This window comes from Hyposmocoma kahamanoa, unplaced genomic scaffold (genome assembly GCF_003589595.1).
Source record: "Hyposmocoma kahamanoa isolate Upper Pololo Valley unplaced genomic scaffold, ASM358959v1 114, whole genome shotgun sequence".
Classification (NCBI taxonomy): domain Eukaryota; kingdom Metazoa; phylum Arthropoda; class Insecta; order Lepidoptera; family Cosmopterigidae; genus Hyposmocoma; species Hyposmocoma kahamanoa.
In genome coordinates, this window is record NW_020653383.1 from 4,859,910 (window position 1) to 4,871,168 (window position 11,259).

General features: G+C 34.5%; 2 protein-coding genes across 7 annotated transcripts in view; one reads left to right on the forward strand and one right to left on the reverse strand.

Moving 5' to 3' along the window:
- The window catches only part of LOC113239657, a 33,244-nt gene extending 30,919 nt beyond the window's left edge, over positions 1-2,325 (reverse strand). For all 6 annotated transcript variants that reach the window (XM_026476725.1, XM_026476726.1, XM_026476729.1 and 3 more), the window contains exon 1: positions 2,196-2,325. In XM_026476725.1, coding sequence (XP_026332510.1) covers positions 2,196-2,324 — 129 coding nt within the window. In that variant the 5' untranslated portion in view covers position 2,325. The remainder of the gene's footprint in view (positions 1-2,195) is intronic.
- A 2,331-nt stretch (positions 2,326-4,656) lies between these two features.
- LOC113239647 (RUN domain-containing protein 1) lies at positions 4,657-7,125 on the forward strand. The gene has a single exon (XM_026476709.1). The coding sequence runs from the start codon at positions 4,683-4,685 to the stop codon at positions 6,342-6,344; it is 1,662 nt and encodes a 553-aa protein (XP_026332494.1). The 5' UTR covers positions 4,657-4,682; the 3' UTR covers positions 6,345-7,125.
- The last annotated feature ends 4,134 nt before the right edge of the window (positions 7,126-11,259 follow it).

Consider the following 11,259-nt stretch of genomic DNA (forward strand, 5'->3'; position numbering starts at 1 on the left):
CGGAGATGCCAGTCGCAGTGTCCTGCAATAATGTCCGGACATAGCTTCCAACTTAAAGGGCAAATCACGTGTCCCGCGCGTCTCCTCGCTTCAGGCCTTCAACTAGACTGCTACTAAGACGCGCTAGCTGCTCTCGAGACAGACGCCCCGGACGCATGCAACAGGGTCAGATAAACACGTCCGTCTCTGCAGCTAACCACAAAACCCAGCGAGTCCATCCCAAGTCCGGGTCCGCCAGAGACGCCCAAAGGCGTATCACTGACGGAGGGCTTGGCCCGGACGCCCGCTGTACCCTGGTCTTGCTATCGAGTCTGTAGTCTCTCACGAAAACCCTATCTCTCCGGTCAGTACATAGGGACACACCGGAACAGTTGTTTCAGCTCTACCAAGCACAAGTCCGGTCAGTTTAGTTTATTTATTGCTCTAATAAGTAAACTAGATCACATTTTTTTCTTTACTAATTAAGTAAGTAATCGATTTACAGTAAGACCGCAATTTCTACATATATTGGCATTCCAATCAATGCAGTTTCCAATGCATTATTCATTTGAGAAATTGTGTGGAATACAACATAACATGCAACTTTGATGCATTTTTTGTCTGCAGATGTGGTATTTAAATCAATAACTTCTCGAGGCTTTCGCTACTGCTTGTAAGAAGATTCTTCTTTTCGAATGAGCAACAGGGTTAAATAACAATTTCAAGTGTAGAAGTTTGTATTTTTTAAATCGCCGATAAACTTTAGCATATTTCTTAGCGAAAATAAGTATTCTATTCTATTTATTTATAATTGTACCCAAACTATGATAACATACATTATGTATCTAAGCAGTAGGTACCCGTTATAATTTCATTAAAAATATGAGTGTTTTTAATTTCTATTATATGAGTACCTATGCACTAATATAATTAATTATTGTACTAAATCAATCTTAAACGTTACTTTTTTACTTACGATACATAATGATGCGATTGTCAGAATGAATTTGAATCGCACGCAGTTGATAAAATTTTCGCTCAGAATGGTCGACATGGTCCTTTTTGATCTATAATGAAACCTTTGGTGCAATTACAGACACATGGGTCTTGTCAACATATGTCTACGGGTGACTGCCGCAATGGTCGTATCCCTCAGACCTTTGTGATTTAAAACTCTGAGTGGCACTGCAACTACTATGGACAGGCGTGACGCTTAATAACATAATTCTTATCCTTCAAAACAGTAACGCAGTAATGCTCACATTGCTGCTTGGCGGCAGAAATAGATAAGCTAGCAGTACTTCCCTGGACGAACTCTTTTACAAAGAGCTCTACTGCTACTAACAATATGTAAAACTAATAAATGTATAAATAAAATGATCATGAGAACGATCAACGATTTTAGTTTGAATTTAAAAAATATACAAAATATATTTAAGATTTGGGTCCTTAATTCCTGAAAGAAATTAAGAACATTTTGTCCATTTACCTGCTCTATAATAGCGTTTCAAGTTCGGGATATCGCACACTTTGTTATTATACAATATTGAGTAAACCGTCATTTTTACCTTGAACCTGCTTTGAACTTTAGTGATGATGATTGTACGTCCAATAAACTTAGTAAGAAGTAAGTATTCCGGTACTTACATACAAGTAAATTTCTTATAAAAACTAGCAAAGGTTTTAAATGTTCGGTGATATTAAGATTTTTTTTAACCTACCAAATAAAATTCTATTGTATACAGTTCACAAAACTTTGTATTTGGCGCATTTTTACGGAGAGTTAGATCCAAGGGTTGCCTTGCCCAACGCGTTAGCAATAGCCATATAAAGGCGGAACGCTGCCACATTTTGGGCATGCTGCAGCGGTACAATATCATACATTTAATTTAGCCCTAATCCTTTTTAATAAGTAAAAACAGTAACAAAAAGTCACATTTTAAAATGGATGTAGCTCATTAGCCAATTCAAATTAAAAAAAAACTACTTGATTTATTTTTTTCAAACACGTAATTTTTAATGCTTCCAGCATATATAATAGGGCTTATTATAGCTGGAAGCATTTATTCTTCTCAACTGTATAAATTGGCATTTTAATTGTAATAATTAATAGTTAACTGAGAGAGATGTTAATTTACTGATGAATGTATGAAGAACATAAAAACCTGGTTTGATATACTTACGTAGAATATACTAACTTCATTTTTAGAACTTACTTTCTCCCTTCCCTGTCTCCTCTCATTAGTAACCAAATGGATATCAGGTTGATTCTTCGGTGAACTTGGAGCAATCAGCATCTCAACGTCATTCAAATCTTTAGGTTTATTATTCGAATCTTTAGACATTTTTAAAACTTCACTTAATATAAATTTAATTCAATGAAAAAATGCAATTATTAAGTTACATAAAAAAATCAATTTCACTTAGAACACTATGTTAAAGTTAATAATATAAATAAATAAATAAGTCTCTTAACACGTCCGCAAGTCAATACGGTTTACGCGTTACTGAAGCTGTTCGCCGCAATGAATTGATCTCTAAAAATATCATTCTCTTTAGATGTTAACATAGTTTAAATAAGTTTGTTGCATGATTTTCAAGGTATAGGTTACTGTTGCCGTTGATTCAGCACTAGACTTTTTTTAGTGGATAAAAACAGATCAAACTCTTACTCCCTATTTTTATTATTTTTTATTTACTACGTCATTCAGTACAATTATCAACAAGTCAACTATTAATAAAATGTTTATATTAAATTAAATTGCGCTCTCAGTTTATTCCAATCACCAAATTTTCTCAATGGTGGAAACAATTTTAAAACACATTTGGGTGAAATAAAATACATTTCTAATTTTATATACAAATTAAATTTTGGCGTATAGACAATTCTTATTTTTTTTATTTGTTAAGTGTAAAATAGTCCTAGTTACTTTATTGACTACTAACCTATGCTAAATGGAATTAGAGGGTACTGTAAGTTTACCCTAGTCACGTAAGAAGTTTCACAATTTAAAAACTTAACAACAACAATTAGGTATTTCCAATCTTGAATAACTTCCGACAAACTAGGTTAGTTGTCCCATACTTCAAGTCAATTCGTGCGAATAATTGCTCTTAAATTGCTTCTTATACAGTGTGTTCCAGGATTAGTAAGTGCAGCTACATAACTATATATGAAGGGTAGGGGAAGCGTGATGCAAATTCACAGCAACACGCAAGTAGGTACTAAAAGAGATTGGTGCTGTATTATGAACGCTCAGAACATGAAAGGGTATTTTTTGCATTGAGCCGTATCCAACAGTTGTCTTCTGTTCCTAACAAATATGTACAGAACAGAGGACCGTACCAAGAACAATAGAGAAGAGAACGTAACAGGACAGAGAACCGACGGAAACAGAATATAACAAGCGACATCTATAGAATCGACATTCTAAACCACAGACATACATATGTATATACTATAGTATTAACAAAGGATCACAAATATATCGCACCAAGTAAAAGCCGCAATGTATTACAAATCATAAGGCATACACTCGGGTACATTTTTTTTCGAAATTCGTAGAAACCCAAAATAACTTTTTTTTAAATAAATTGCGTCTTCTGAATACAAAATCGCTTGCCCATGGAAGGAAACGTCCCTGCTTACCCGTTTACCCACAGTTATGGTGCTTTTGCAGTTTATAATGGCACAATTATGCACTTTTCGCGTTTTCGACTGGTGTTTATCTACGATAAAGGCCTCGGAAATCTACGGAATCTCGTATGACATAATCGTAGGCGAGATTTTAGTTCTTGCCTCAATGTAAACATTATGATACGATAATCTTATGGCGATTATTGCTTACGATAATCGCGTACGATTTTTCGTCACGAAGCGTGCGATAAACTCTCTCCATCTAAATGGGCCTTTACGGTCGAGCGCGTTCTGAAGTATAGCAGCGGCAAGTAAGTGAATTTCACTTATTTTGGGCACGCGAAGTACGTACACTTGCGGCGTCTATCTATTTATATGTCTGTGTTCTAAACATATGAGTTCAACATTTAGTCAATATCGTTATTTTAAATGATTAAATATCTTGATTACCTAATAAAAGAAAATAACTGCGGTATATACCGTAAGTATTGTATTTTAAACTCGCTCCAATCAAGTTTGTGACAATTTTTTTGTTAGTGACGGTTTTGTTTAATTCGCTTATACATGCGTATATTGTAATTATGCCTAGTAAAAGTATTTTGTAAGTTTTGAAAGTTTTATGGGAAGTTAAATTTCGCGCGCAGTTTTACTTATTTTTAAAACTGACGTGTTCGCATGAGAATTATCGCGTTTTAAATAAATACCTAAAGGTATCAAAGTAAAAACTAACGCTTGACAGTTTATAGGATTAAGCTAAGCAAATAAAAAAAATATTTCATTACAAATAATAATAAAGGTAGAATAGACATATTTATAAATAATAATAATTATTATTGTCCATAGCTAAGGTCTTGCTTTATAACAAACTTGAATATCCGAACACAAAACCATTCACTCATGACGTCAAAGATGACGTCTTTTGTTGTGTTGTCATTCATTCACAGTTTCACAGCACTAAACTCTTTTCAGTTTTATCATTTTTCACCAATTTGTTATTTTGGGAAATCAATGAAATGAAAACTCACAAGATGATTTGATAAGAGGAGTATTGTTTTCGCACTGAAAGATGTCTTTGGATTTGGACCCGGACGTTCCTTACAGCGACGACGATGTGGAAAATGGTGAAATTCCGATATGGCAAGAGCCTCGACGTGAGCCTTTGGGTGCCCCAAAAGAAACTTTATGCGACGAGGTAAGCCACGATCAGATACCTGGTGATCGTCTCCACGCGTTGGAGGAAGAGCAAGAGATATTATCATCATCAGTGTTCTCCTTAACATCACATCTTGCGCAAGTCGAATTCCGTCTACGACAGATCCTGAAGGCTCCACCGGAAGAGAAAGATGCTATGCTCAAGGCTCTGGAAGAATTTACGTCGCGGGGTGTCTCTGACTCTCGCGCCGCGCCTCAAGGCAGTTCCGACGAACAGAATTGCAGCGAGTGTGTTGAGTTAGAACGTAAAATGCGACGTCAACGCGCACGCCAGGCGCATTTCATCGACAAACTTAAGGCCCAGCTGAAGGAACTTGAAAGATTTGCTGAGGAAAGCCCAGAAACTGGAGGTAAGCAACATCGAACGCTAATAGAGCACTTACGAACTGAAATAGACAGGAGCTTAGAAGAAGGGTGCCATCAACCCTTGAGTGCTGAAGAATTAAGGCATCAAATCAACTGTGCGGTACGGCAGTATGCTGATCGACAATTGTCCAAAGATGAAATTATTTCAAAATTGCAAACACACATTGAAGACATGCAGAAATTCATTAAATTAATGAAAAATGAGGAACTGAAAGGTACATCAAAAATCCCTAAAACAAAAAAAGTGAAACCTGAGAATTCCTTTGACAAAAATTTTAACAAGCACAAAATGAATGATGATCTTAAAGCTGAAACTATTAATTTGATGAGAAAAGCCTCTACCCTTATACAGATTTTTACTGTGTCCCAGTTTGGTTGTTCTCCTAACACAAACAAAAGACATGAAAGAAAATCTTCAACTATTGTCACTCATTGGGGTAATTTACGAGCCAAACTGGAGATGTCTATAGAATCTGTAGTAAATATGGTGTCAAGAGACAGATCATCACAATCCTTGATTGACAATTACGACAGTGAGTCGGAAGAAGGAGGAATAATCATCAATGATGCACCATTAACTACTGCAGTTCGGCGACATCTGGCTGTTAATCTTCGTGACTTACTTCAGCATGGCTTGACTGGTCCGGACTCAACTTCCTTAGTCCCGATAATTGGTTGCTTTCCTGTAAGAAGATCTTCGTCATCTCGCTCTTCACATATTTGGGAGCTTATTTTACGGTATTATGAACTAAATGATGGGGATAGATTTAATTCCACACCAGCCAGAAAATTAAGTCAAAGTTTCAACTTAGACATAGTTGGTGGAATGGCTATAACAAACAAGCAGAGTTTATTAAGTGCTATTGGTAGCATTTTAGCTTCCCACATGCCTTATAAGAGAAGTTATGATGCACATTTTAAGGCTTTTGTTTGTGCGGCTTTGAATGTTCATAAACTTGTAATTTGGCTGAACATTATCCTGAAAACAAGATCTTTGGTTGATGCATTTTATTCTTCAACAAGTTATGTTGTCAACTCAGGTTTTCAGGATGCTTTACAAAGCTTGGATCGTTTGACTCCATACAACTTTGATTTACCCATTGACTTAGCTGTAAAACAGTTCCAAAATATCAAAGATGTATTTATGTAGTTACTTTAATAATTTTAAGAGTACAATTTTTTACATAATCACTGGTCTAAGAAGCCTTCCAAGATCAATAGATCACACTGCAAGCATTTACTATTGAATTATGATAGTTGGTTCTAGTCCTTATAATGATCAACTAGGCAAAATTATTATAATATTTACAATCATTAATAATAATAATTGCTTAATTTTACTAAGTTGTCCTGTTCACTATTAGTTAGTTAGTTTGAACAATTTGTCTTTACAGTTTTACATAAATTGTTCATTAATCTTGATCAATAATGTTTCACTCAGTCTGTTTCAAGTAGAAAAAGACTAATGTTACATACATATAAGGTGCAAACTCTAGCATACATTGAACAATAAGTAGGTTCCATTATAAAATCTGATGTAGTACAAACTGTACATTTTGTAAAAAAATTACTAGTCAATTTGTTTATAAGTTATTTTATGTGTCTATATTACTGGGGAAAGGAAATTTTTTTGCCAGTCCTCCCTATCAATTACATAATGTTTTTAGTCCTCTTTTCCCATACCTTGTTTTTAAAATAGTATAAACTAAATCGTAATAATATGGCCTTTGCAACAATCTAGACAAATTTACTAACTGCTCTCTTAGATAATTGAATGTTATTAACATTCTGTAAGTATTTAATGTTGACATTCCAGCTAGATCTCCAAATTCTGAAAACGTATTGTGATATGTATAAGTTCCAATGAAGTACCAAAGATACAAATGATTGTTTATTATTTAGTATTATGTCTTGTGCAAACTGCATACCTAACTAAATTAGCTAAATAAAAAGTAGTTGAAGCATTAATTTGACGTTTTATAATTATTTTCGTTGGTGTTTACTTCGAAACCATCTGTTTCTTCCTTAATTATTGTGTTTCATGCATTCAGTGAAAATATTGTGAAATTTTCATAAATGCGTACATATTAAGTTCTTGTAAAAATAATAACAAAGCTTAATTCGTTCCAATGCTTTACTACCAGTGTTATCCAAAATATTAGAGGGAATAATGTATAATATTATTTATGGGCTTTTAGAAAAATGAAATATTAAAACTAGAACAGTATGGTTTCCAGAAAAAGAAATACGCGAATCACGCTATAATTGACTTCTTGACAACTGTATCGGAAAATACCAATAAAAAGGAAGCAGTATCTACAATCTTCATGAACATGCCGAAAGCATTTGATTTTGTGTCACATAAATTACTATTACACAAAATATACGAGTACGGGTTGAGAGGACCCGCATATGATGTATCAAAATTATATCTACGGAATGGCTAACAAGAGACCCGTATTACATACATGGACAAAAACCCGGAAAAAGTAGCCAAAATCAAATACCTATAACAATTGTAGAGCGCGGTGTACCGCAGGGCAGTATTTTAAGGCCAGTTTTATTTATTCTATAAGAACGGCTTGCCAGATCATGTTCAACAGGAGATGTACCATTTTTGTTGAGGATTCCTCTGTGGTAGTTAGATGTACTAATTTTAATGATTTTAAATGAAGCACTAAGTGACACTATAAAATGGCGACGACTAAAAATAATCTCGAAGTTAATTTGTATATTTCTAAGTTTATGCTTTGCAAAAAAAAGCATGCCACAGTTGCTCAAGTTGATGAAACATAATTTTTAGGCATTATTCTTGATAGTCACTTGAACTGGAAGACATATCAATAACTTAAATACTAAACTCAGTAAATAGGTACATATACGTTCTAAAAATCTGACAAGAATAACATCACAAAAAACTGCTCTTTGTGTTTATCACGCATAAAAAGTAGTTTGCGATATGGACTTCTGCTCCGGGGAAACGCTGCTGCAACACATATTGTGCCACTATTTAAAACCCAGAAGAAATGTGTCAGGGCGATGTTTGGTGTGGGTCCGCGTGAGAGTTGTGTACCTTACTTTAGGAAACTGAATGTATACATTATTAACTATCCATCGATGTATACGAGGCCTGTGTTTATGTGAAACAAAATCTAAGCAACTTTATTAAGGTCAAAACTAAACACAAGGAATAAAATAGAAATACCCTAATTTGGAATTTTACAGTACAACGATGTTCGTATTAGCACCCAAGGTATTTAATAAATTACCAGACGCTGTTAAAGAATTATAGGGAAACCCATGGACACACACATAGATAACCACAAATTACACCCAAACTCACGAGAGAAATAAATGTACGATCTAATGTAATTTATACTTAAGACCTGCATTACTAACTTTTTCAGCAAATAAATATGTTGTATTCTTAAAAATGCGGGGGCTGTTATGATGACAGGTCACCTGCGACAGCGAAGTACGGACGACAGCATATTATATCAAGCTAAACATTGATGAACCGTTTTTCGTTGCTCCGGAGGCGATATTTGAATTGTATGGATAGATTCATGTGCTGTTGACTGTACTACGTGCGCAAGTTAGAAGGATATGTGGGGTTGTGGGTGTGTGACTGAGATGGCTGTAACGTAAGTTAGTTTCGTTGATTTAGTAGGTGAAATTCCATTGTGCGTGTTTATATGGTTTTTTTTATTTGTAAGTCAATGATCCTACTAATCAAACTTCCTACTTATTACGTTACGACGCTACGAACGAAGACAAGAAGCGCGTAATGTGCGCGTAGTAGAACCCCACATGTCAGATTAGGGTTGCCAATGCCAATTGTTCAAAATACCCAAATTTGGGGAGAGCAAAATTCACATTACCCACATCGAGTAATTATTATGTACCTGTTTATTATAAATCACTTAATTGCCAAATTGTAAAATTAGATGCATTAAATTATTTATTTATTTTAATGAGATTCAACAACACAAAACAACTGTCTTTGTAATAATAAAAAACGATTTAAGCGTGAATATAAAAAAATCTATTGTCAGAGCAGATGTGTCTCGCTACATACATATTTCCTTAATCAATGCGTTTGATACCTGTAAACCTAAATTTCCGTACCTATACATACTCATATTTGGTGGCTAGTGTTATAATTTAATATTATGTTTGTAAACTTACATTATTATTTATATTGCTTACCTTCATTACTTACACTATTTACATTGTTTGCTTTACATCTTACACTCTTGCTTGATATATATAATAGCACTGAAAATCATACTCAAGTCCTTGCCATTAGGGTCATATTTCCAGTGCTTGAAATCATACTCAAGTCTGTTCAAGTCCTGACTTGAGCATTGAGTAGAGTTCTGGAATTCGACCATTAGTCTTACAAAATTAAGTAATATAATTGCGTTATGCTAAGGTTAGATATAATCAATGAGTAAATTAAGTTTAGACCTAAATTTAATATTTGAAGTTGACGAGTGGCAAGTTGTGGCGTAGAAAAACTAAGTACTGTGATCCTACCGAATAATTCTTTATAAGCGACTTGCTAATAATTCTATATCGACTGTGAACTGGCAATCGGTACTATCTCAATTTTGACAACTTTACAGGTGAAGAAAGAAATTGTTTGCGTCATTAATATAGCATCTGGTTCATTCAATAAAAACACGTAGTGTACGTACATACATACATGTGCAATAAAAATGTTTGAAAAATACGTATTTTTATTTAATAATTTAGATGCTATATAAATGACGCAAACAATTTCTTTGTTCATCCTGTAAAGTTTTTTTGCCAGTTCACAATCGATATGTGTATATGTTGCTATAAAGGCTGATAAAAAAAAACCACTGACCTTTTCAAAGGAGCATACTGCATAATGGAAATAAAACATATATGTATGTTCGGTTTTTTTTTCAAATACCTAACATATAAATAAGTTATGACGTCTCAAAGTGTTTCGGAAAATTGTGAACAATATTGACACCCGATGATTAGCAGACGCCGTTGCTATAGCAATAAGAATGGTGTGCGGCAGTGGGTGGAGTCAGCGCGCGAGTTCAAGTATTTGACAGACAATAAAGTATTAAACTAACGCGCGATGCGTTAGCGCAGGTTTCTCGACGCGCGGCGCGACGTGTTGGCGTCGATCGGTCAATTTTATTTACTATTTTGAGGTAACCAGGCCAGACGTTAGAAATTATTGGGAAATATTAACATATAAAAAAAATAGGGATTTTTTTTTGTTTTATTTCACTAATGTGTTCTATAACTGAACTTTATGTACAGGAAAAAAAATGGCTAGTGTTTTTTTTATCACCCTGTGTAAGTCTCCACTTAAGTGCGCAACATTGAAAAAAATATCGATATCGTTCATCATAGTGTTTTTATCAGTAACCATCAAACTAGCGATGCATCAACAACCGATAGATTAAACAAAATGATAAAATGTTAGAAGCGCCGCATTTTTCCCACTTAGCACCACTCCCCACAAAATTCCCGAGTTGAAATTCCCTGCAATTTGGGGAATTCCCCGCAAATTGGCAACATTACTCGCCAGATTGGGCGATTTTTCGCCATTTAGGGTACTTCGAGGTGTCGCGCGGCAACCAAATAACTCATTTGGGGGTTTAAGTATTTGTATGTGTAGGGAATTGGGGAAATAAGAGAGTTCATATTCCCCAATATCCGGCAGCAAGCAGAATGGTAGAATTGTTTTCCTTCATTTTTAGGGATTTTATGGCTTGGTCGAATATCGACTACTTAACACATATAAATTGGCGAATTAACTTCACAAAAGTCTGACAACACTGACATTCTCTCCAAATTCTCACTCATTCTTTCAATACAGTTGATTTAAGAAGAAAGTTTCGATTTCGATTCTCTTCGAAAATAATTTTACAACAAGACAGTGTTTATAATATTGATAACTTGTGCAAAAGAATTGCTCTTACAAAAGTAGGAAAATAAATAATTCTTGTTACCTTCAGTCAAGATGGTATCTACTAAAAATTTATTTTTAATAACAACAATAATCTTGTCAACAA

Excerpts from the sequence above, each read along its gene's own strand:
- LOC113239647 (XM_026476709.1), top strand. The coding sequence starts at position 4,683 with ATGTCTTTGGATTTGGACCCGGACGTTCCTTACAGCGACGACGATGTG.